At 51.2% G+C, this 23975-nt stretch overlaps 2 protein-coding genes across 2 annotated transcripts; both read right to left on the bottom strand.

Moving 5' to 3' along the window:
* Nucleotides 1–17840: 17840 nt before the first annotated feature.
* On the bottom strand, nt 17841–19263 carry LOC136546390 (purine permease 2-like). The gene is made up of 2 exons (XM_066538373.1): nt 18411–19263; nt 17841–18297 (listed from the first exon to the last, which is right to left on the bottom strand). The coding sequence occupies exons 1-2, from the start codon at nt 19176–19178 to the stop codon at nt 18175–18177; spliced, it is 891 nt and encodes a 296-aa protein (XP_066394470.1). The 5' UTR covers nt 19179–19263; the 3' UTR covers nt 17841–18174.
* Nucleotides 19264–20302: 1039 nt separating this feature from the next.
* LOC136546391 (purine permease 2-like) lies at nt 20303–21150 on the bottom strand. Its single transcript, XM_066538375.1, has one exon. It carries the CDS (start codon nt 21148–21150, stop codon nt 20341–20343), a length of 810 nt encoding a protein of 269 aa, XP_066394472.1. The 3' UTR covers nt 20303–20340.
* Between the last annotated feature and the right edge of the window lie 2825 nt (nt 21151–23975).

Here is a 23975-nt window from a genome sequence, read left to right on the forward strand (position 1 = left end):
TATTACGCATGGCTAATATAGAACTGCTATTGCTTTACTTACTGTTATAATCATACAATGATAGGACTTGCATGGTAGTATGCTTACTTGATGGCCTTTACCTTGATGCAACCTTACCCCTGCATACCCTGCTATTAGGGATGAAAACGGATCGGATACGGACGGATATCACTGATATTACATTTGTTTTCATATTTTTGTCCGGATTCGGATTCGAATACGGATAGTGTCAACTATGTCGGATAGGATACGATTGGATATTGACATCATAAATATGCGATTTGAGTATTCGGATACGGATATAGTATCAGATGTTGGATATCCGGACTCGGATACGGACAGATCTCAACCCCTCTAAACGGATTCGGTTTCGAATACGGTCGGAAAATATCCGTACCGTTTTCATCCCTACCTGCTATTAGGCTAGACACATGCTTACTACTATATTTCATTACTTACACTTCTACTACATTAATGCGTGGTGGAAACTGGTGTTATCTGGACTATGGGGAGAGTGTTGCGTGTGTGTGACTTGGGTGTGTGGAGGGTGAGGGTTGTGTCGACCAAGTTGGAGTATACGACGAGCCTGGGGCAAGTCTTGCCATGGGGTGCTACCTGGGCACCCCTGGAATGGATACCTGTGGTGGGTAAATGGTATATGAGGTGGTCCTAGGTGTGAACCTGTGATGGGAGGAGCCCGGGATGGAGGTGTTATGGTGGCACAATAAATGGAAACCTTGATGAAGACATTCTGGCTTGGTCATCCCTAAGGACTTACTAGTACTCAGATTCACTAGGAAGCCTTACGTACCACTTGCCCTATATGGTGCAGGACAGCCAGACTACTTGGTAGGATATTGCCACTACTGCTAGGTTGATAGCGGACAGTATAAGGAGGTACGGGGGCATGGAGGATTTCCCCCACACCCTTCTGAGACTTCATGGAGACCTTGTGGACCTAGCTCATGACTCACAGTTTTAGCTGCCCTAGACTAGACTTGGGGTATACCAGGGCTGAATGGTAGAGTGGCATTATCCTATGCTAGCAAGCGGCCGGAATCAGCCCAGTTGACGATGGTCAGCGAAGAAGGCAGATCTTGTGGTTATGTAAAACCTCTATAGAGTGTTTGGTTGATCGATTGATACATGTGCCGACTTGTTGGCTATGGACCTTTCCTGGGTTTCGCTTAAACTAGATAATGAGATGAGTCCTTCTCTTCTTCCCCCGTGAGAGAGTGTCGGTCGTAGCCAGGGGCTACGAGCCTTGAGACAGTGCCAAGAGGGAGTTGGCCTGTCGACTAAGCGATGGTATTATGGCGATGTGGTGATGACATAGAGATGGTGGTATATTGATCACAGGATCGAAACCTGGCTCTGGACAGGAATGGGGTGGAATGTGTGTGGGAATGGTGTTAAAACTTGACCAACTATTATTATATACTTGATATGTTAAAACATAGGAAACCCTAGCCTTATAGGTTCCTTTTGAATATATCCAACTTGCATCCAATTTCCACAAAGCAATGCTCATAGGGTGGGAGTGGCCAGTACAAATCGTACTGATAAATTTTGGCACACAGGTTCTGCTGAGGAGTATAGCTCCGAGGAGTTTGACGGTTGAGGGGTTCGTTCCTACGCTTGAGTTTGGTGATCTTATCTTCAAGCTGTTCTGAATGAATGCTACTTTTGATTCCGCCAATGCGGCGATGTAATAATTTATGTAATTCCGCACTTTATGTACTCTAATATTATCATTGTATGGATGTGGTATTCGACTAGAATTTGGGTAATATGATCTACAACGGTCATAATACACTTCGAGTCTGTGGATTTCCCTTCGTGGAAATCAGGTCGCTTCAGTTGGTATCAGAGCCATACTTGACCTTAGGACGAAACCCTCAAAAATGGACGATAGAATAGGACGTGAACAACCCTTCTTTCGGTTATATACCGACCCAAAATTTACTTTTATGCAAGGCTTATCTATTATTGACCTGCTAACACCTGTTCCTTAAAACATGCAGATGGCAACGAACATCGACTGGCCACCTCTAGGACCGCTACCTCTAGACAACGCCAAGCTTACCTTCGACCTACGTGAGCTCGGGGGTTTTGCATAGACCCTCTGCCAAGTTCTCGTCACGTTAGGAGTCCCCGACGAGCTTGTCAAGGTCACCTACACCGGGAAGCCAGCTCAGGAAGGAGGAATCGAAGGACCGATTGTCACCTCAGTCGAGTTCCCAACTAGCACTACCTTACCTTCTGTCCCAGCTTTCACTGAGTTGACTATAGAGGACACAGTCGAGGAGGGACTGCAAGCTATCTCACACAAGGCACTTCGTAGAGTGATGAGGGACCACTATGAGCACCTGAAGATGACAGAGTTCCGTCTACTTCCCTAGGCCCTCGACCTCAGCCTTACCCCTAGTGAGCAGAGTTTCATAGCTGACAGAGTTATCTTTGCTGAGGAGGACAAATGCCTTCACGTCTCGGCTATCCACCTACTAGAGCAGGACAGGTATGTGACCCAGCTAGAGCAGAGGAGACGTCAGGACTAGGCCCTTCTATGGGAGTACTAGGAGTGAGACTCGCAGGGAGCATAGGAGCGAGCTAGTCTACTTGAGACAGTTGCCAAGCTACAGGACAAGCTCAACCGTCGTGAAGAAGTCCACAGAACCAAGGTCATAGACTTACAGGACAAAGCCACCGACCTAGGCAACAGGAACTGCTACCTCGACAGCAAGGTCTTGGAGTTGCAGAGAGTTGGACAACAAGAAGGCTGAGTTCAATCACAAAGGAGACAGAGAAAGGTCCAAGGGGATTGATATGCTGAAAATCCAATCTCGGAACAAGACCATGACTCAGGATCTAGAGGAGTTTAGGAAGAAGGCCATTCGCAACCAGGGTCACCTGATCAAGGCACTCAGGCAGAACGAGTACCTATAGGACAAGTGTGAGAGGACATGGCAGGCTTGGCAGAAGTCTGACAAGAAGCGCCTTAGGGAGATGAAGGGTATGTGGGATTAGCTACCCAAGGAGATTCGCAGCAAGACAAAGCCTAGGATAGAGGAGTTTGAGTTAGCCCCAACTCGCCTCAACCTAGACATCTGCCCTACCCTACCTAGAGCCAAGCCTAATGAGGAGCTTGCCGAGGCCTTGAAGTACGTGTCCCGACTTCACAAGTCTGACGAGGAGATCGAGATCGAAAATAGTCGTATCCCAGCTATGGTGTACGAGTTAGAGTAGAATGACCCTGCGTGGTCATGAGTCATGTTAGTAGCTTCCATAAGTTGTACCCCATGATGTACCCCTTATGAGATGTAATATGAGACACTATGCGTAGTACGATTCTCGCTAGTCTTCAAGTGTAGCTAATGGAGATGATGCTATATAATAAAACCCATGTAATGAATGTTTTGGATATTATTGCATCTTATGGATCTTATTGCTTCTTTGTAATGAGTGTTGGATAGTATAAATGTTTTTCTTTAAATCGTCAAAGTCATGTAACCATACTGAATTATAAGCGCTTATGGCACAAACACTAAAATTCCTATGATCCGTGTTGCAGATGCCGAACCACCGATCTGATCGCCTAATGAACCGTGGATGTGCGCCCACCCTCGAACCAGTCGAACCAAATGGGGGGCGTGGTGGCAACAACCGTGGCCATGGCCATGGCCGTGGCCGTGGATGTGGAGGGATACCCTTCAACTTGGAGAATACCACGCCGCCTGAGGAGAACCTTCCGCCACCACCACCACCGAACCTGGCAGAAGTGATGGCACAACAGACCCAACTTCTTGCAGCTCTTGCTAATGGAGCAAATCATCGCCAGGGAGGTTAGCAGAATGACTTCCAAAGGAAACTGGAAGGATTTCTGAAGCTAAGGCCACCTACATATGATGGCACCGACCCTAACCCACTTGTAGCCGATGACTGGCTCAAGGAGATGGAGAAGAAGCTTGACCTCACTACTTTCACCAACGATGAGTGTGTTGGAGCTACCACACAACAGCTCATAGGTGTAACACGCGCTTGGTGGGATAGTTTCAGTGATTCCCATGAGGACCCTGCCAACATCTCGTGGGATGAGTTCACCGAAGCATTCACTGAGTATCACATTCCCAAGGGTATCATGGAGGCCAAAGCTGAGGAGTTCCGCAACATCAAGATGGGAAAGGACAGGGTGACTAAGTACACTACTCGTTTCACCAATCTTCTTTGCTATGCACCTTCCTATGTTGTGAAGTCTGAGAAGGAAAAGCTATACTATTACCGCAAGAGACTTAACCCGCACATCAAGTTGAAGTTTGGCGGTATTGAGAGTAACACGTTGCGTGCTCTGGTGGATCATTGCATCCAGATTGAGAAGGACCATGCTAAAGCTGGAGAGGAGTATAGGGAGAGGAAGCGTAAGCCTGAGGAGTCCTTCCGTGGCCGTGATCGCAAGAGGTTCCGCAGAGATGCACCACCTAGGGAATGCTCTCGCCACAACAGGGATGATAACCCTAGGTCGAGTAGGGGTAGTAGAGGCTACACCCTCAAATACTCCTGCCCTGCTTAGGATCGCTACACCCAGGATCGTTATGCTCAGGACCGCAACACTCAGGACCATTTCAACTATTCCTGCTCTATGAATGAATGCCCAGCACAGAACCGCTCCGCACCAAGCACTGGAAACTAGAAGGCACCTGTGCCAACCCCTACAGGAGGTACGCCTTTCACCTGCTTCGCTTGTGGCCAACCAGGTCACAAAGCCACTGAGTGCCCACAGAACTTAGCTGCTCAAAAGTCTTAGCTCAAGGGATCTGCTACCCAAGGATGTCTCAACCATCTAGACGCCGAGGAAGCACAGGCTGCCCCTGACGTTGTGTATGGTATGTTTTTAGTTAATGGCAATACTACATCAGTTCTATTTGACTCTGGAGCAACTTGTTCTTACATATCATCCAAATTTGCATGAGAGCATGACCTGCCTGTAACCCCACGTGAAAAACCTATCATCACCAGTTCACCTTTAGAAGACCTAAAGTGCACCCACATCTGTAAGGGAGTGAGTCTTACCATTGAGGGTCTTACCTTTAAAGCCGACCTAACCCTGTTACCTTCCACAAACCTAGATGTCATCCTAGGTATGGATTGGCTAACCATTCACCGAGGTATCATATCATGTTCACCTAGATACGTCCAAGTGACCCACCCATCAGGCCAAGTTATTAGATGTGAACCCTAGTTCGGAAAGTCCACTTCCATCCTATGCACCCTTAAAACCAGTTTAGAATCACAAAAAGAGGAGAAGACAGTTCATGATGTGGCTGTGGTCAGAGACTATCCTAATATATTCCCTGAAGAATTACTGGGTATGCCACCAGACCGTGATGTAGAGTTCATCATTGATCTTTTGCCGAGAACAGGACCCATTGCTAAGAGACCCTATCGCATGTCAGTTGATGAACTAGCCGAGCTCAAGAAACAGCTTGATGAGCTCATCTCGAAGGGATATATCAGACCCAGTGCTTCACCCTAGGGATCCCCTGTTCTGTTTGTTAAGAAGAAGGATGGCTCAATGAGAATGTGCATTGATTACCAGAACTTGAACGTAGTCACCATCAAGAACAAGTACCCTCTGCCAAGAATCAATGATCTGCTTGATCAGCTTCGAGGTGCCAAGTATTTCTCCAAGATTGATCTCAGATCTGGCTATCATCAGATGAAGATTCGAGAGAGTGACATCCCGAAGACAGCCTTCATGACTAGGTATGGGTAGTTTGAGTTCATCGTGGTGTCCTTTGGACTCACGAATGCTCCCGCATACTTCATGAACATGATGAATAAGGTTTTCATGGATGATCTGGATAAGTTCGTGGTAGTATTCATTGATGACATCCTTGTCTATTCACCCACCACTGAAGAACACGAACATCATCTGAAAACTGTACTGGAAAAACTAGCCCAACATCAGCTCTACGCAAAGTTCAGCAAATGTGAATTTTGGCTATAGAAAGTTGCCTTCTTAGGCCATGTACTATCAGCTGAAGGTGTCGTAGTTGACCCGACCAAGATTGAAGCTGTGAAAGAGTAGGATCAACCCCGTAATGTGATAGAAATTAGAAGTTTCTTGGGATTGGCTGGATATTATCGCCGATTCATCGAGAACTTCTCCAAGATAGCCTGTCCAATGACCAACCTTCTGAAGAAGACTAAGGAGTTTGAATGGACACCTGAGTGCGAACAAAGCTTCCAGGAATTGAAACAGAAGCTTACCACAACTCCTATGCTAGCATTGCCTGATATCAGCAAAGATTTCGTGGTCTATTGTGATGCATCCCATCATGGACTTGGTTGTGTACTGATGCAAAATGGAAGAGTGATAGCATATGCGTCTTGGCAGTTGAAAGAACACGAGAACCGTTACCCAATCCATGATCTCGAGTTAGCAGCTGTTGTGCATGCCTTGAAGATCTAGAGACACTACTTGATAGGCAACAAGTGTGATATCTATATGGATCACAAGAGCTTGAAGTACTTTTTCACTCAGGAAGATCTAAATATGAGGCAATGCCGATGGCTAGAGTTGATCAATGATTATGACCTAGAAATTCACTATCATCCGGGAAAAGCTAATGTCGTTGCAGACGCTCTCAGTCGTAAGAGTTACTATCACACTTTGATCACTGAATCCATACCACCTGAGCTCAAGGAAGAGATTGATGATTTCCAACTTGAGATACTACCGCATGACTTGTTGAATGAACTCCGCATATAGTATGATCTCACAGATCGCATCCGTCAAGCTCAGAAAAGATGTGAAGAGATCGAATATCTCCGTGGTCTGATGAAACTAGGCTACAAGACCAACCACTAGGAAGATGAATAAGGAACCATCTGGTTCAAGAACAGAATCTGTGTTCCATCTGACCTAGTGCTACGAGAGGAAATTCTATCAGAAGCTCACGATTCCAAGTACTGTGTTCACCCTAGAGGTTCAAAGATGTATCAAGACTTGAAGAAACACTTCTGGTGGAAAGGTATGAAGACAGACATTGCAGGACATGTGGCATGATGTGACACCTGCAATAGAGTCAAGGCTGAACATCAAAGGCCTACAGGATTGCTAAAGCCTCTTAACGTTCCCGAGTGGAAATGGGAGAGCATATCTATGGATTTCATAGTTGGATTGCCCCAATCACAGAAAGGCAATGACTCCATCTGGGTGATTGTTGATCGTTTAACCAAGATTGCTCACTTTGTACCAGTCAAGACCAAGACCGATGCCTAAAAATTAGCAGATCTATATGTTGAGCATATTCTTAGACTGCATGGAGCTCCCTCTAGTATTGTATCTGATTGTGGTCCTCAGTTTGTGTCCCGATTCTAGGAAGCTCTGCACAAGTCCATTGGAACCAAACTTGATTTCAGTACTGCTTATCACCCACAGACAGATGGATAGACAAAACGAGTAAATCAGATCTTAGAAGACATGTTTCGCGCTAGTGTGCTGAATTATGGCTCTGATTGGGAGAAATGCCTACCCTATGCCGAGTTCTCTTACAACAACAGCTACTAAGCCAGTATCAAGATGTCGCCATTTGAAGCTCTGTATGGCAGACCTTGTAAGAAACCTTTGATGTGGTCCCAATCGGGAGAAAGATCGTTCTTTGACTCCGCTAAGATTCAAGATGCCGAAGAAGGAGTTGCTCAAGTGAAGGAGAATTTGAGGATTGCTCAAAGTCGATACAAGAGCTATGTTGACAAAAGAAGAAGAGAACTTGAGTTCAATGTGGGAGACTTCGTCTATCTCAAGGTATCCCCGCTACGTGGAACTATCAGATTCCATGTGAAAGGAAAGCTTGCTCCTAGATTTGTTGGCCCATATAAGATTTGCAAGAGGATTGGGAAGCTCGCCTACAAACTTGAGCTACCTGAGGAATTAACGGGTGTACATCCCGTATTCCACGTCTCATAGCTACGTAAGTGTTTGAGAGTGCCTGATGAAGTAGTTCCAACTAATACACTTGACATTCAAGACACTCTCGAGTATAAAGAACATCCTATCAGAATTCTGGGAAGAGATATCAAAGAGACCCAAAGCAAAACTATTCCTATGTGCAAGATCCAATGGAGCAACCACACTGAGAGAGAAGCAACATGGGAGAAAGAGTCTGACCTCCGGCTACGATACCCTTACCTCTTCAAAGAGTACATTACGCTTTAATCTCGGGGATGAGATTCTGTTAAGGGGGTAGGACCGTAACAACCCAAAAATCCACACACCAAAAATCACAACTACAAAATTTTTGTTGTTACCCCATGCAATGTTGAGTGATATCTGTAGGAGCCAACCCTAGGTGTTGCATTAGAAGTAACCCAACTAGACAGTTTCATGAGCATGGCATGTCATTTGTTAATTATGTTTATTCAAATACTAACAAATAAAATATAGCATACATTGTTAACTCAATTGGTGATTTGGATTTTCAATTGTTTTATGTAATGCCTAACAATTCCTAAAAAGAAATAAACCATAAAGAAATTATTAATCAAACCAAAGAATAAATGCTTAAAGAGGAAACTATTTCCATTTTTGTATAACAAAACTACACCTATTGTTGTTATACTAAATAGCTAAAATAAAGTTCCTAAAACTCCAATGAATAAGGTACACCAATTTTGAATTCAAATTCTAAACCAAATTTGAATTCAAACAAAGGAGAAGAAAAGAAAAACAAAAAGAAGAGAAAAGGGAGGAGCCAGCCTCGCAGCCCAAGTGACCGGTCGGCCCAGCCTGCTTCTCTCCCCAGCCAGCCCAACTCGCTCACCCGACTTCACTGGCCCACGCACAGCCGCAAGCAGGCCTAGCCTGATCGCGCCAGCCCAACACGCCAGCACGCTAGCTCGCCAACGCCCGACGGAATCCACTGCCAAGTGGGGCCCAGGTGTCATCACCCACCTCGGTCCCCCCTGCTTTTCCTGATCGCAGAGCAGAGACGGAAGCGAGAGCTCCACGCAACCCGCCTCGGCCGCACGATCGCGCCATCAACCGATCGGACGTGCTCAAGGATGCCAGCCGGACCGACCAAGTCTGACAGAAGTCATGCCCGTGGCATGACCCTGCCCCACCCTCATGCACGCCTGCCATGGCCATGGCCGAGCCATGACCTTGTCGCCTCCCTGTCCCCCGCCTTGCTGACCAAGGAACACGAAAACGGTTTCGCCATCGCACCCACGGCCGCGTCGCGACCCCGTAGCCTAGCCTCGACGCGGTCATAGCCCTTCGCATGCCCCTTGGCCATCCATAACCGCTCGCTCCATGCCTCACTAAGCTTTGGCTATAAAAGCCCTGGCCCCGGTTGCCCAAATGCATCCCCATGCCCCACCGCCACCTTATGGCCGTCCACCGTGCACCCGAGCCAAGAGAGAGAGGGGATAGAGGAAGAAGGAATGAGTGAGGAGCAAGGAAGAGGAGGATCAGAGCCACCCACGTGTTGCCGAAGTCGTCGGAGCCAAAGACGACGCCGTCGTCTTCATCACTGTTGCGGGTCGGCACTGCACTGCTTCTATCTACATGGCCACAACCCTCCACTGCATCGCCATCCTTCCATCTTTGACACCAGCGGTGAGTCCCTCGCTGCTAAGACTCTTCTTAGCCCCATGGACACCGTAGCAGAGCACACGCACGCCGCGCTCACGCCGCCGCCGTCATGGAGCGGCCACCACTGGCGCACCCGACTGCCTTGTCGGACTAGGACATAGTCGTAAGCACCACCGTGGCACCTGGAGGGTAGCCGCATAGACCGAGACCCCGTTAGCCGGCCACAGCACCCTAGCCACGAGCACCGGACCTTGGCCGGAGCTCTGTCATGCACCACAACCGCTCGCGGACTCCGCCACGCCTTTTGGTCACCGTCGTCACTCCACCCTGTCGCCCGCTAGCAGTCTGAACGGGAACGGGGCACCAAGACCCCTAGAATAGCCCTAGCTGCCCTGTCAGTGGGCACCGCCATGACCAAGCCGCCGACCACTGTGGCCAATGCCCTGGAAGGTCCTGGCCACCACCTAGACCCCACCACTGTGTTCACCGAGGCCTGGTGAAGCCCTTCCCCACCTTAATTGAATGCCAGCACCACCGTAGGAGCTCGCCGGTGAGCACACCACCGGCGGGAGCACGCTGGGGATGGAAGCAGAGGACTCCCCTGCTGGCCGCGCGCGCCTACACCTGGTGCACATGGACCAGGCCAAAGGGAAGAAGGCTAGACTCGGTCCACCGAAGACCAGCCAGCGGTCCATGGACCATGAACATGAGTCCACCGTGAACCACACAGTGTGGGCTGAGCTATGAATGAAGCCTAGTGGGGTCCCATGGCTATGACGTGGCAACGCCACAGCTTGCCACGTGTCCGAGCTGGCCCGACCCAAATCCAGCCCGTCCAGGCCCACCAAAGCCCAGTCGAGGCCCAACCTAGTTGACCATTGACCGGTCAACGTTGATGGTTGACCAGGCCCCACATGTCAGCGACACAGAGACTTCAGACCCGATTGTCAGCAAATGACATCATGCTGACATCATGATGACGTCACATGGGTCCCACCTGTCAGTATCAACACAGCCAAGGTGACGTCATGCTGACGTCACGCTGACGTCAGCTGCTGACGTCAGCAGCCCTGGCCCCACACATCAGTGACTATGAACCATTGACCATTGACTCACCCGTTGACTTGACATTGACTTTGACCGGACCCACAAGTCAGTGACCCAAGAGCCTCTGGCCCCACCTGTCGGAACCGATGACGTTGATGATGTCATGCTGACGTCAAGATGATGTCAGCAGGACCCCACTAGTCAGCTCAGAGCCGAGCTGATGATGTCATGTTGGCGTCATGCTGACATCAGCATGCCACATGGACCAGTCACAGCGTGACACGTGTCAGCCCAGGATTAATTCGGCCTTTTCCATTTTCATAGATGAATTAAACTTTGGAAATTCATAACTAATTCATACGACCTCAGAAAAATACGAAACTAGGACCAAAATTCATCTAAAATTGAGCTTTACGCAATGAACCCATGTTTGAGTGCATTTGGCTCTTTTGAATTTTCATTGCTTCTTTGTGCTATTCTATAGACATCGCTAACGCGACTATAATGTAATCGTTGCAGACTCGGAGGAGAACCAGACGGACGAGGATCATGAGTACCGTGAGGAGAATGGAGACGACTACACTGAAGGTGCCACATCCCACCCAATCTCGTAGCACCTATTACGCATGGCTAATATAGAACTGCTATTGCTGTACTTATTGTTATAATCATACAATGATAGGACTTGCATGGTAGTATGCTTACTTGATGGCCTTTACCTTGACGCAACCTTACCCCTGCATACCCTGCTATTAGGCTAGACACATGCTTGCTGCTATATTTCATTACTTACACTTCTACTACATTAATGCGTGGTGAAAACTGGTGTTATCTGGACTATGGAGAGAGTGTTGCGTGTGTGTGACTTGGGTATGTGGAGGGTGAGGGTTGTGTCATCCAAGTTGGAGTATACGATGAGCCTGGGGCAAGTCTTGCCATGGGGTGCTACCTGGGCACCCCTAGAATGGATACCTATGGTAGGTAAATGGTATATGAGGTGGTCCTAGGTGTGAACTTGTGATGGGAGGAGCCCGGGATGGAGGTGCTATGGTGGCACAGTAAATGGAAACCCTGATAAAGACATTCTGGCTTGGTCATCCCTAAGGACTTACTAGTACTCAGATTCACTAGGAAGCCTTACGTACCACTCGCCCTATATGGTGCGAGATGGCCGGACTACTTGGTAGGATATTGCCACTACTGCTAGGTTGATAGCGGACAGTGTAAGGAGGTACGGGGGCGCGGAGGATTTCCCCCACACCCTTCTGAGACTTCATGGAGACCTTGTGGACCCAGCTCATGACTCACAGTTTCAACCGCCCTAGACTAGACTTGGGGTGTACCAGGGCTAAATGGTAAAGTGGCATTATCCTAGGCTATCAAGTGGCCAAAATCAGCCCAGTTAACGACGGTCAGCGAAGAAGGTAGATCTTGTGGTTATGTAAAACCTCTATAGAGTGTTTGGTTGATCGATTGATACATGTGCCGACTTGTTGGCTATGGACCTTTCCTGGGTTTCGCTTAAACTAGATAATGAGATGAGTCCTTCTCTTCTTCCCTCGTGAGAGAGTGTCGGTCGTAGCCAGGGGCTACGAGCCTTGAGACAGTGCCAAGAGGGAGTTGGCCTGTCGACTAAGCGATGGTATTATGGCGATGTGGTGATGACATAGAGATGGTGGTATATTGATCACAGGATCAAAACCTGGCTCTAGACAGGAATGGGGTGGAATGTGTGTGGGAATGGTGTTAAAACTTGACCAACTATTATTATATACTTGATATGTTAAAACATAGGAAACCCTAGCCTTATAGGTTCCTTTTAAATATATCCAACTTGCATCCAATTTCCACAAAGCAATGCTCATAGGGTGGGAGTGGCCAGTACAAATCGTACTGATAAATTTTGGCACACAGGTTCTGCTGAGGAGTATAGCTCCGAGGAGTTTGATGGTTGAGGGGTTCGTTCCTACGCTTGAGTTTGGTGATCTTATCTTCAAGCTGTTCTGAATGAATGCTACTTTTGATTCCGCCAATGCGGCGATGTAATAATTTATGTAATTCCGCACTTTATGTACTCTAATATTATCATTGTATGGATGTGGTATTCGACTAGAATTTGGGTAATATGATCTACAATGGTCATAATACACTTCGAGTCTGTGGATTTCCCTTCGTGGAAATCAGGTCGCTTCAGTTCACGCAGACCAACACCTACATCTGCTTCGAGGTGCCGCCGGCGTCGTTCACCATCTTCCCCATGCTGGCGCTCGCCGTGTGGATCCCGCTCTATGACCGTCTCATGGTGCCGTGGCTGCGCAGGCTCACCGGCGTCGAGGGTGGCGTCATGCTGCTCCAGTGCATGGGCATGGGCATGGTGCTCTCCGTCATGGCCATGCGTGCCGATGCCTGTAGCCTCACCGACGGCCCCCCGCGTTCGCCGAACCACCGTCGAAGTCGCCCTCGTTGGTACACTTATGACCATGGCCCGTTCCTTCCACCGTTACCTTCACACAAGACTTGAACATCCTGGTGCTCCATCTTCTTTGTTTTCGTCAGGGACCCATAGCCGCCATCCTTCATGGACACGAGCTCGACCCGGACTACCACGGCCGCTCCTTGACATAGCGGCGACCCCTACACAGCCTCGACCCCGCCTGCACCGCGTGGTCGTCCGCCAGCTAGCCACTGGTGAGCACCCCAGCCTCAAAGCCCCACCTTTTGTGCGTTGCCTGTCCTAGTCATCGACATCGGCTGCTCTTGGGTGCTCGCATCGGTCACACGCCCCGCCTTGGCACCTGTGCGCCCGTAGTCACGCATCACGCTGCCACACGCGCATGCATCGTGGACTCGTCGCCCGGCTCCTTCGAGCTTTCGGCTGCCCGGCTCCTTCGAGCTTTTAGACTCGCCACACGTGCATGCACGCTACCGTGGCCTTCGCTAACCTGTCCGGCCTGCTACCGCCGGAGCTCGGCGAGCTCGCATGGCTCGAGAAGCTGTTCCTGTTGAAGAACTGGCTCGCCGATGCCATACCACCACGGTGGTCCCGCCTCCGCACGCTGCAGGCTCTCGACCTGTCGGTGCACCGCAACAATGTGGACTTCCACTGTGGTGGTGGCCTTTGTGGGGATGGCGGTGCTCGCTGTCACCGCACGCTGGCAGCAGCGGCGGTAGCACGGGTGGCGCACGTGCATGCCCCAACGTCGTCGTCGGGCTGGTGTACCGCACGAAGATGCCGAACGGTGAGGTGATCACAATGAAGAAGCTATGGCGCCAGCCGTTGGCACATAAGGAGGGAGGAGGAGGAGCTCTGGCGGCGGAGCCACCACCGAAGCAGCAGAAGGAGCCATCAGCTGACGCGAATGGCAACAACAACGGAAATAGGAGCATGCTCACCGAGGTGGAAGTGCTAGGCCACCTCCGGCACCGCAACATCATCCGGCTGCTGGGGTGTGAAAGCTCTAGTTTGGTTTTAGTGAATTGATGAAACCCTAAGTGTTAACCTAGTTTATCAAGTGATCATGAGATAGGTAGTACACTCCAAGTTGCGAAGCAAACAAAGATCATAGCATGATGAAGATGATGCCATTGTGATGATCAAGTGCTTGGACTTGGAAAGAAGAAAGAGAAAAATAAAAAGCTCAAGGCAAAGGTATAAACCATAGGCGCTATTTTGTTTTGGTGATCAAGACACTTAGAGAGTGTGATCACATTTAGGGTTGATAGCCGTACTATTAAGAGGGGTGAAACTCGTATCGAAATGCGGTTATCAAAGTGCCACTAGATGCTCTAACTCATTGCATATGCATTTAGGATCTAGTAGAATACTAACACCCTTGAAAATGTTTGTGAAAATATGCTAACACATGTGCACAAGGTGATACACTTGGTGGTTGGCACATTTGAGCAAGGGTGAAGAAGTTAGAGGTGAAATAGAGTTGGTCACAAAGATGCTGGGTCGGTCAACTGGCCAGACGCTGGGTCGCTCAGCGACCGGACGTTGAAGGGCTGCATCCGGTCGTGTTGTCGGTCAGCACAATAAGAAGTCACAGTGTGACCGGACGCTTACAGGGTCCGGTCGAGCATGATCGGACACGTCCGATCGGCAAAAATCGGTTTTGGAACCTTACTGTAAACGACCGGACGCTAGGTGTTCAGCATTCGGTCAACTCAGGCGCAGTGTCTGGTCAAGACTGATGACCGTTGAAGTCAGGACACGTGGCTGACTGTGAGTGATCGGACGCTGGGGGCTCAGCGTCTGGTCAACTGACCGGAGCGTCCGGTCAGCTCACGTTATGCCCAGTGAAGGGATATAACGACTCTATTTCGTGGGGGCTTCTATTTAAGCCCCATGGCCGGCTGTAGCTCATACCTCTTGGCTATTTTCATTGACATAGCAACCTTGTGAGCTTAGTCAAAGTCCTCCCACTCATCTTCATCATTGATTCATCATCTTTGTGAGATTGAGAGTGAATCCAAGTGCATTGCTTGAGTGATTGCATCTAGAGGCACTTGGTATTCGTGTTTCGTTGCGGATTTCACTTGTTACTCTTGGTGGTTGCTGCCACCTAGACGGCTTGGAGCAGCAAGGATCATTGAGCGGAGGGTGGTGATTGTCTCTGGCTTCGATCGTGGTGATTGTGAGGAGTTCTTGACCTTTCCCTGGTGGAGAACCAAAAGGTACTCTAGTGGATTGCTCATGGCTTGTGTGATCCTCATCTTGTGTTGGTTGTGCGGCACCCTATTGAGGGTTTGACATGTGAAGCCAATTAGCGCGTGAACCTCCAAGTGAGTGAATCGCCACAATGAGGACTAGCTTGTCGGCAAGCAAGTGAACCTCGGTAAAAATCATTGTGTTCATTATTGATTCTGAGGTGATTGATCTTCATTGTTATTCATCCTTATGATTGATTGGTTCTTTCATCTACATGGCGGTATAACATTCTTGATCACTCTCTTTACTCTACCGCAAACTAGTTGACAAGCTCTTTAGTGTAGCTAGTTGTGAGAGCTTGCTTACTTTGTTGGTGTGGCTCTTTAGTTAGCCTTTGAGAGTACACTAACATAGGATAGTGTCATAGCTCTTGTGTGAATCGACACTATCTAAACTAGAATTGTGGTAGGTGGCTTGCATTTTGAGTAGGCTAGCGCAACACTTGCTTCGCCTCATAATTGTCTAACTATTTTGTTAAGTGTTGTTGTAGAAATTTTATTAGGCTATTCACCCGCCTCTAGCCATTAGGACCTTTCAGGGTGGTGCACCGACGGCGAGCACCTCCATGGCGTCGAGGCGGGTTAGCGCGCGAGCCAGGCGTGGAGCGGCCATGGCCGGACCTCCACGGCGCGGGCGGCTTCGGCCAGCGGGCACCGCGGCCGCGCACTGGCGCGTCACGGTGAGGAGGAAGAGCGGTGGCTGGAGGAGGGCGCTGGGAAGCGAGCTGCCGGTTGGGCCAGCATGGCCACAGCAGCGGCTCGCCAGTGTGGCCGCAGCAGCGACGACGGGCGCCACGGAGTCATCCGCGTATGTGACGTGGTGCGGGAAGGGGTTTTCTACAAATGTACTTTGAATTTAAGTTTAAATAAATAGGTATGGACCTGCAGTGAACCATTTTAAAAGTTTATGGACCCAAAAAGCCACTTTGAAAGTTGATGGACCCAACTGAAACCACCTCACAAGTTAATGGATCTTTGGTGCATTTAACTCAAGAATTAACTTGAAGACTCCAACCTTTGGAGTCTCTGATTATAGTAATCTTAAGACTCTCAACTTAAGCACAAACAACACCTCTTCTAGGCCATATCTAATAGGATTAAGTCCACTTTTAGCCACTCAACTATTGTGTTCGTCTAATTTTGATCCTCAACTACAAAACTGTCTAGCGTTGGTACCTCAACTGTTAAAACCGTTCACTTTTAACACCTAGGCACGAGCGGGGCTGTTTTGTCCAACGTGGAGCGGGTTTGACCACGCCACGCTGACGTTGACAGCCACCTAGGACGTCTGCCTCCATCTCAGTGACATGTGGGGCCCATGCGTCAACCACTCAACCCCCTCCTCTCCTTCCTCTAGCTCCTCGCGCGCGTGTCCTCGGTGCGCTAGAGTGTGCCTCCAGTAATCGAGCGCTATCACGCAGAGCCTATCTTCCCCTGCATCAACAATGGCCAGCCCTTGGTGCTGGGTGACTTGGATACGCAGGAGCTCAACCAGCGACAATTCATGTCGTCAAGCAGGTCAAGCACAAGCATGTAGCCGTCCCAACCATTCGCCCAGTAGAAGCAGCCGTAGGCGTAGTAGCGCATCAACACTTTGGGGTCCTTAGGGTAGGAAACCGATGGAGGTGAGACGAGACCAATCTCCAGTGACCGAAGAGAAGACGAAGATCATGATGCTGTACCATGACTGCACGCTGCAGAGCATCTGGAACGACGGCTCGTCCTTCTCCCCCGAATCCGGCACGAGAAAGCGCTCGAATTCGACGCCGTCATGGTACGACGCAAAGGGACAGGAAGAGGACAGCAGATCGCCGGGGATACGGGGGATCTGGACGTACCGGCGGCGCAAAGGGTCGCACGCCGCGAGGTCCACGAAGGCGGTGGCGGCGGAGACGCTCCGCGAGAGGAGGACGAGGCCATCGCGGGCGTCACAAACGCGCTAGCTGCCGGCGGGGCTGGGGAGGAAGGAGAAGGTGAAGTCAACGGCCTACGCAACGGCGCACGCGGCGGGGGCGGACCGGTACGGTGGCTCGGCCTGGTGGAACCCTCCCCTGTCCCTGTGCTCGAGGAACCCGAGCAGGGGCGGAGGGTGGAGGCGGGATTGGAGGAACCGGTGGAGGAAGCGGCGTCTGGAGGCGACGCGGCGGAAGGAGGCGCAGAAGGCGGCGGCGCGGAGAGGCGTAGGAAGATGGAGCTGGAGGAAGGAGAGGAAGGGGTTGAGTGGTTGACGCATGGCCCCACATGTTACTGAGATGGAGGCAGACGTCCTACGTGGCTGTCAACGCCAGCGTGGCGTGGTCCAACCCGCTCCACGTTGGACAAAACAGCCCTGCTCATGTCCAGGTGCTAAAAGTGAACTATTTTGACAGTTAAGGTATCAACGTTAGACGGTTTTATAATTGAGGGTCAAAATTAGAGGAACCCAATAGTTGATGGGCTAAAAGTGAACTTAATCCAACTAATAAGGTCAGAAAAGGACACTTTGGAATCGTAGTCAGAGGCCCATCTTTATCCACTGCCATGGAAACCCAACAGGCCATCCTTTCGGCCACTTTAAAGACCAACCACAAAGATCTAACGAATCGGCTGCGAAATTGCAACCAGCAAACCAACTTAAGCCGGCGAGAGCCCACGATAACGAGTTGCTGAGGAAGACGTACTGGCCGCCCCACGAAGGAGGGGTACTGCGTCGGGCGTCGGCGGACGGCGGGGCACGAGCTTTATTACGTGATCAAGAACGTGAGCGCGCGCGATACTGCGGGCGCCCCTGAGGCCCTGTCCAGCCGGGCTGTGGCTATGCTGCTGGCACGCCAGCCATTCCCTCATTCCCCCGGTGTGAGTCGGTCAGCGCCGGAATCTATTCGAGCCTCGACGTGACGGCGCATGGTCTCGCGCGCAGCCCCCGTGGGATTAATGGTCTGTGGAGCGTGGGGTCTCTGGATGGCCTGTGTAGCATCAATAGGCAGATTGCTGTCAGCGTCAAGCAGCTGTCTCTCTCTCTCTCTCTCTGTTTGTGGGGAGCTGTTGCTGTGCACAGCGCACGGGCTGGATCACGCACCTGGAAGTCCTTGTTGACGATCATGCCGATGGTGCAGAAGGCGGTGGCGACGAACCCAATCACCAGCTGCATCTCCACCACCAGCGCGTACGTCACGGCGGAGCCGCCACCGCCGCCACCCGCAGCAGCGCACAGCTTGTAAGTGAGCTCGACCAGCGGCAGGAAGAGCCCGTACAGCACCGCGGCGCCCAGGGTGAGCGCAAAGCCCAGCCAGTACTGGCTCCCGGTGACGCCCGCGGGGCGGTCGGAGGAGACGTGCAGCGCCAGCACGACGGCGCCGGCCGTCAGCAGCGCCACGGCGTTCGCCGTGGCCACCGTCACCCGCTGCCGCACGACGAGGAACGCGAAGAGCACCGTGAACGCGAGCTGCGTCGAGACGAGGATCGCGGAAGTGGAGACGGGCAGGAACTCGAGCCCCCAGGCGTAAAGAAAGTTGTCCATGCCCGCGATGAGCCCGAGCCCCGCGGCGGCCAGCAGTATGCGCGGCTGGGTGAGCAGCAGGACCGGCGGGGTGCTCTGGTCGCGCGCTCGGCCTCGGCGACGGACGTAGGAAGCTGCCACTGGTGGGAGCAGCAGCGGCCAGCCACCGGTCTGGAGCCACCCGGAGAGCCATTGCCGGTGGCCACCCTTGCTGAAGTAGAGGCGGCTGAGGAGCTGCCCACCGGTGACGCCAAACGCGAGCATCACGCAGTTGATCGCCACCAAGAGCCGGTGCATCGTTGTCTTGCTGCGCGTGGGCGGAGATCCATGGCTCGCTTCCACGTCCATGCCTATATGGTCGTGCTGCGGCGACTCGTGCCTCTGTCTGTGGCTGTGCACAAGATTAAGATGGTAGCACGCGTGCCTCGTGGTAGGTTTGGAGCTAGCTAGCAGTCTACAACTACACTTTGAATGCAACAATGACGCCGGGTCTCCACTCTCCAGAGACGTCTGCTCAATCCACAGGTGCTTATAGATTTTTTTTTTTAAAAAGCACAGGTGATACATGTAGTCGTCCACGGTAGTTTTCATCAATCATTAATCGATACAATAAAGAGAGAAAATCAGATTACGTACGTAATCAAAGGGAAAGGGGCTCTCTGCCTCTGGTGAACGTGGCCGACCGAGACTTTTTTGTTGTGATGACTTGCTGCGATCATATCATGTCACCACCAGCAGATGAACGTCGATCCGGAGAAGAAGGACCAGGAGGGGAGCGGCCACGGGCCACCTACTCCCGCGGCAGTTCATCAGCCTCGGCACCGCCATGTCGTCGCCCGACGACCCGCTGCGCTCCGTGGGCTGGGACGCAGACGCAGCGCGTGGCGGCCACTGCACGGCGTCGACCAAGAACGTGGAACCGCCGCCCATGGACTACTTCCCTAGCAAGGGGAACGGACTCATGGCCAGTAGCAGCGACATGGTGCCGGCTGGCACTTCCTCTTTCGTCGAGTTCTCTTCTCGCGGACAATGAGGGAGAAGCGGCGTGGATGAGGGAAGGGGGAAGGGGATAGCAAGAGATGGCTTAGGCCGTGTTTGATACACATATATTCATTTTAATTCACATGTGTTGAAGTAGATTAAAGTGAAATTAAAATAAATTCTATTCCATTCCACCACGACACATATGAATTTAAGTAAACATACATGCATCCAAACGAAGCAATGCCCGGCCGCGTGGGTATAGCGTGCGCGTAAAAAACATGGTGAAAAAAGAATGTTCGAAAACGTGTTGTTATTTGGCAAACACCGGTATTTTTCTATGACAGTGTGGCAGACACCAGACAGGCATAGGACGGCGCTGTCGTACCATGATATCTTGTGAGGAAGAAGGCCACGTGAGGACAAAGAGACAAGAAGAGGGCTTTTGTCGGAAGAAAACTATGGCCTGTCCAACGGCCTTTCAAACAGACATGCGGCGATATGTGGACCAACTTGCGTGGTGAGTCTATTAGAACTTAGAAGTGGCACGTACGTAGGCGACATGTGAAATGTTTGCACGCACCTGGAAGTCCTTGTCGACGATCATACCGACGGTGCAGAATGCGGTGGCGAAGAAGCCCATCACCAGCTGCATCTCCATCACCAGCGCGTACGTCACCGCGCGGCCGCCGCCTGCCGCCGCGCGCCTGTACGCGAGCTCGACCAGCGGCAGGATGAGCCCGTAGAGCGCCGCGGCGCCGAGGGCCAGCGCGAAGCCCAGCAAGTACTTCCCTCGGGCGACCCCCGCGGGGCGGTCGGACGAGGCGTGGAGGCCCAGCACGGCGGCGCCCACCGTCAGCAGCGCGACGGCGTTCACCGTGGCGGGCGTCAGCCGCTGCCGCACGATGAGGAACGCGAAGAACACCGTAAAGGCGAGCTGCGTCGAGATGAGGATCGCGGAGGTGGAGACGGGAAGGTACCGGAGGCTGTACGCGTAGATGTAGTTGTCGGCGCCCGTGGCGACGCCGAGGCCCGCGGCGGCCAGCAGCACGCGTGGCGGGGTGAGCAGGACGGGGGCGCCCCGCGGGTCGCGCGCGCGGCGCGCGGCGTAGGAAGCCGCCACGGGGATCAGCAGCAGTGGCCAGCCTACGGACTGGAGGCACGCGGACAGCCACTCCCGTTGGCCGCCCTTGTCGTAGTAGAGGCGGATGAGGAGCGGCCCCGCCGTGGTGCCCAGTGCCAGCATCCCGCAGTTGAGCGCCACCAGGAGGCGGTGCATCACCTTGCCGCCGCGTGTTGGCGGCGGCGTCAAGTCCTTGCGCGCTGCTTCCACGTCCATGATTGCTGTCGCCTGCGGCCTGCGCGCGCTGCGGCGAGCCGTGCACGCAGTGTCGTCGCACGAGAGACGGTACCAGTGGCTGGCCTGAACGAAATCTAGACACGCCTAACGAAAACAGTGCATCACAAACGCTGAACGGCTGAAGTGTCACTCCAAGGTCCACGCCGGCTCGCTTATTATCAGCGAGGCGTGCTGATCTCTGCCGCCACCGGCCGCCAATACTCCAAGGTCCACGCCGGCTCGCTTGTTCATTCACAAAGCAGCCAGCATTAGTTTGACCGGCCGGTCGGTTGGCTCTGGTGAATAGTGACAACAAAATAACAAATGTGTAGTTAAGTTTGATGTTTGGAATCGAAGCAAACAAGGGGGGTGTTTAGATTCGGTGACTGAAATTTAGAAGGTGTCACGTGAGGATGCCGCATGGGGTGTTCAGATATTAATAAAAAAACAAATTACAGAATTCGTCAGTACTCCAGACAAATTTATTAAGCTTAATTAATTCATCATTAGCACACATGTACTGTAGCACCACATTATCAAATCATGGGCTAATTAGGCTTAAAAGATTCATTTCGCAAATTAGTCGCAAGCTGTGCAGTTAGTTTCGCAATTATTCTATATTTAATACTTCATGCATATGTCTAACCATCCGATGGAACAACAACTGAAGTTTAGGTGGAGAAAACAAACACCCTGATAACGTCATTTTTTCCGTCAAACTGTCTAGGTAAAGAATGGAGTACTACGACAGATGAGCCTTTGCTGCGGACGGATGGCGGATGCAGCCATGCGGCCGCACAATTGTTTTAGCCGTCTGAATGGAACGAGGCTTCATCGTCACCACTGATGCGTTAGTTCCTGGGCACTACGACAGCGAAACAGTCTCTAATAGAGATGCATTGGTTATGAGCGGATATTGTTTGGTTTATATTTATTTGAATAATGTCCGGCTTTTCCCTTAAGATCTTGTTTGGAACTATGGCCCCGTTTGGCCAGGCCCCGGCGGCTCCGGCTCCCGCCTGTCGACCCCTAGGCGGCTGACACCTGGTTACTGTTCATCGGAGCCGTTTTTCTCTTTCCTCCTTTCTTCTCTCACTGACACCACCGGAGCCGGAGAAGCTCGTTTTTCTGGCTCCGCGGCTCCGGCTCCTGTAGGCACCTATCGGCCCCTGGGCGGCCGACACCCGGCTACAGTGCAGGAGCCAGAGCCCGCAGGAGCCCGGCCAAACGGGGCCTATGGATTAATAGCTAGTTGTCTACCTGTCAATCGGATGTTTAATTGTCTACCAACAACCATATGTTGACAACACATGAAACAACCGATGACATGCATAACAAGAATCGAAGTGTTTTGACAGCTTCTAAACACACGAATTTTGAACCTTCGGATTTTAATCTGGCATATTCTTGAATTTTGCTGTTTTGTTCTCTTTGTTTGCCGGTTGGCCAGGTAAAAAGGTTGGATTTGCAGTGCATAACTCGCTGAGGACAAACTTAATTGCTATGCCTATATCAATTTCTAGCACATAGTTTAGGATAAAAACATTTTCACGAGAACTTGTACAGAAACTTATATGTATTATAAGTTATATAAAAATTTATTGATATGTCCATGTCAACTTCTAGACATAAGAGGAAAACATTTTTATGAGAACCTGTATGGAGAAACTTATTCGAATAAGTTAGGTGGTTTAAGTTAGATATAAAACCACTTTTGGCTTTTTTTCAGGCCAGAACAGTATCTTTTAGCCAAAACAGTATTTTTCTCTCACAGCAAACCAGTCGGAACAGTATTTTGACTTTTTTTTTCAGGCCAGCCAAATAGCCTCCGGATCTATAGAAGAGATTTTGAAACAATAGTATAAACAAATCTTTTTTTTGAAACAATGGCAGGAGCTCTGCCTTTCAATTAAGACAAATGAAGTTTATATACAAACAAAAGGTAGCCAAGTGTGGCACCAAACACCACGAAAGGTTACCCACCCACACAACGCGACAGGGTACACACTACCATGAGTCATCGTTGCCGAGCATAGTTGCAAAGCAGCTCGTAGCTCCGACTTCCCATGGCAAAACACCGACAACCCATCATAAGATGTTAGACCAACGGGCCCGAAGCAGTAGGCTGCAGCAGGTCATCGTTGCCGAGCTCAACGGCCCCGCGAAGAGCAGCTCCGACTTCCTGCCATGATCCCACGCCCCGCCCGCGGCGATTGCCGAGCCTCTAAAGCTGAAAACCCAGCCGTCGGAGAAGGAGGGTTCGACACGCGTCATCGTTGCCGAGCTACATCCCCTGATGCAGCAGCTCCGACTTTGCGATGCAGAACTCGCCGTCTCGCATCAACCGGGCGCCGAGAGGCGGAGGACATCTGTCGAAGGAGACATCACGGCCGAGACGAATTTCCACAGCGACGCCTTCAAGAAGGGTACGACGCCAATTGCGTCGCCGTCGCTTGTCCAGGAAAGGACCGGGTTTTCACCCGTGAAAGACATGGCTAGGGGCACAAGAACACGACGCCCCCAACAAGGAAAACGACGCCCACAGGCGTCGCCGTCGCCAAGGCTTTCGCCTGAGGTGCCCCTAGCACATACGTGGAGCCAAGATGCTGGACCGTAGACTGTCGCCACCGTCGTCGTCACTGTCATCCCGCAGAAGCTTCTCCAGAGGGGCATCGACGCGCCGACTGCTCACAGCAGCCGCACAGCTGGGTCAGCCGCCACCCCCTCCGATCGGGCAACATGCAGAACTGGACTTACCCTGCCACGCACGTCACCCTGCCGCACGTTGTAGCCGTCGCCAGCTACCGTCGCCGGCACAAGCACCC

Source organism: Miscanthus floridulus, chromosome 3 (genome assembly GCF_019320115.1).
Source record: "Miscanthus floridulus cultivar M001 chromosome 3, ASM1932011v1, whole genome shotgun sequence".
Taxonomy (NCBI): Eukaryota; Viridiplantae; Streptophyta; class Magnoliopsida; order Poales; family Poaceae; genus Miscanthus; species Miscanthus floridulus.

Coding starts and splice junctions, on each gene's coding strand:
- LOC136546390 (XM_066538373.1), bottom strand. CDS start 19,178: ATGGACGTGGAAGCGAGCCATGGATCTCCGCCCACGCGCAGCAAGACA. Junction 18,298..18,410: donor TCGTCAACAAGGACTTCCAG/GTGCGTGATCCA, acceptor GATGCTACACAG/GCCATCCAGAGACCCCACGC.
- LOC136546391 (XM_066538375.1), bottom strand. CDS start 21,150: ATGGACGTGGAAGCAGCGCGCAAGGACTTGACGCCGCCGCCAACACGC.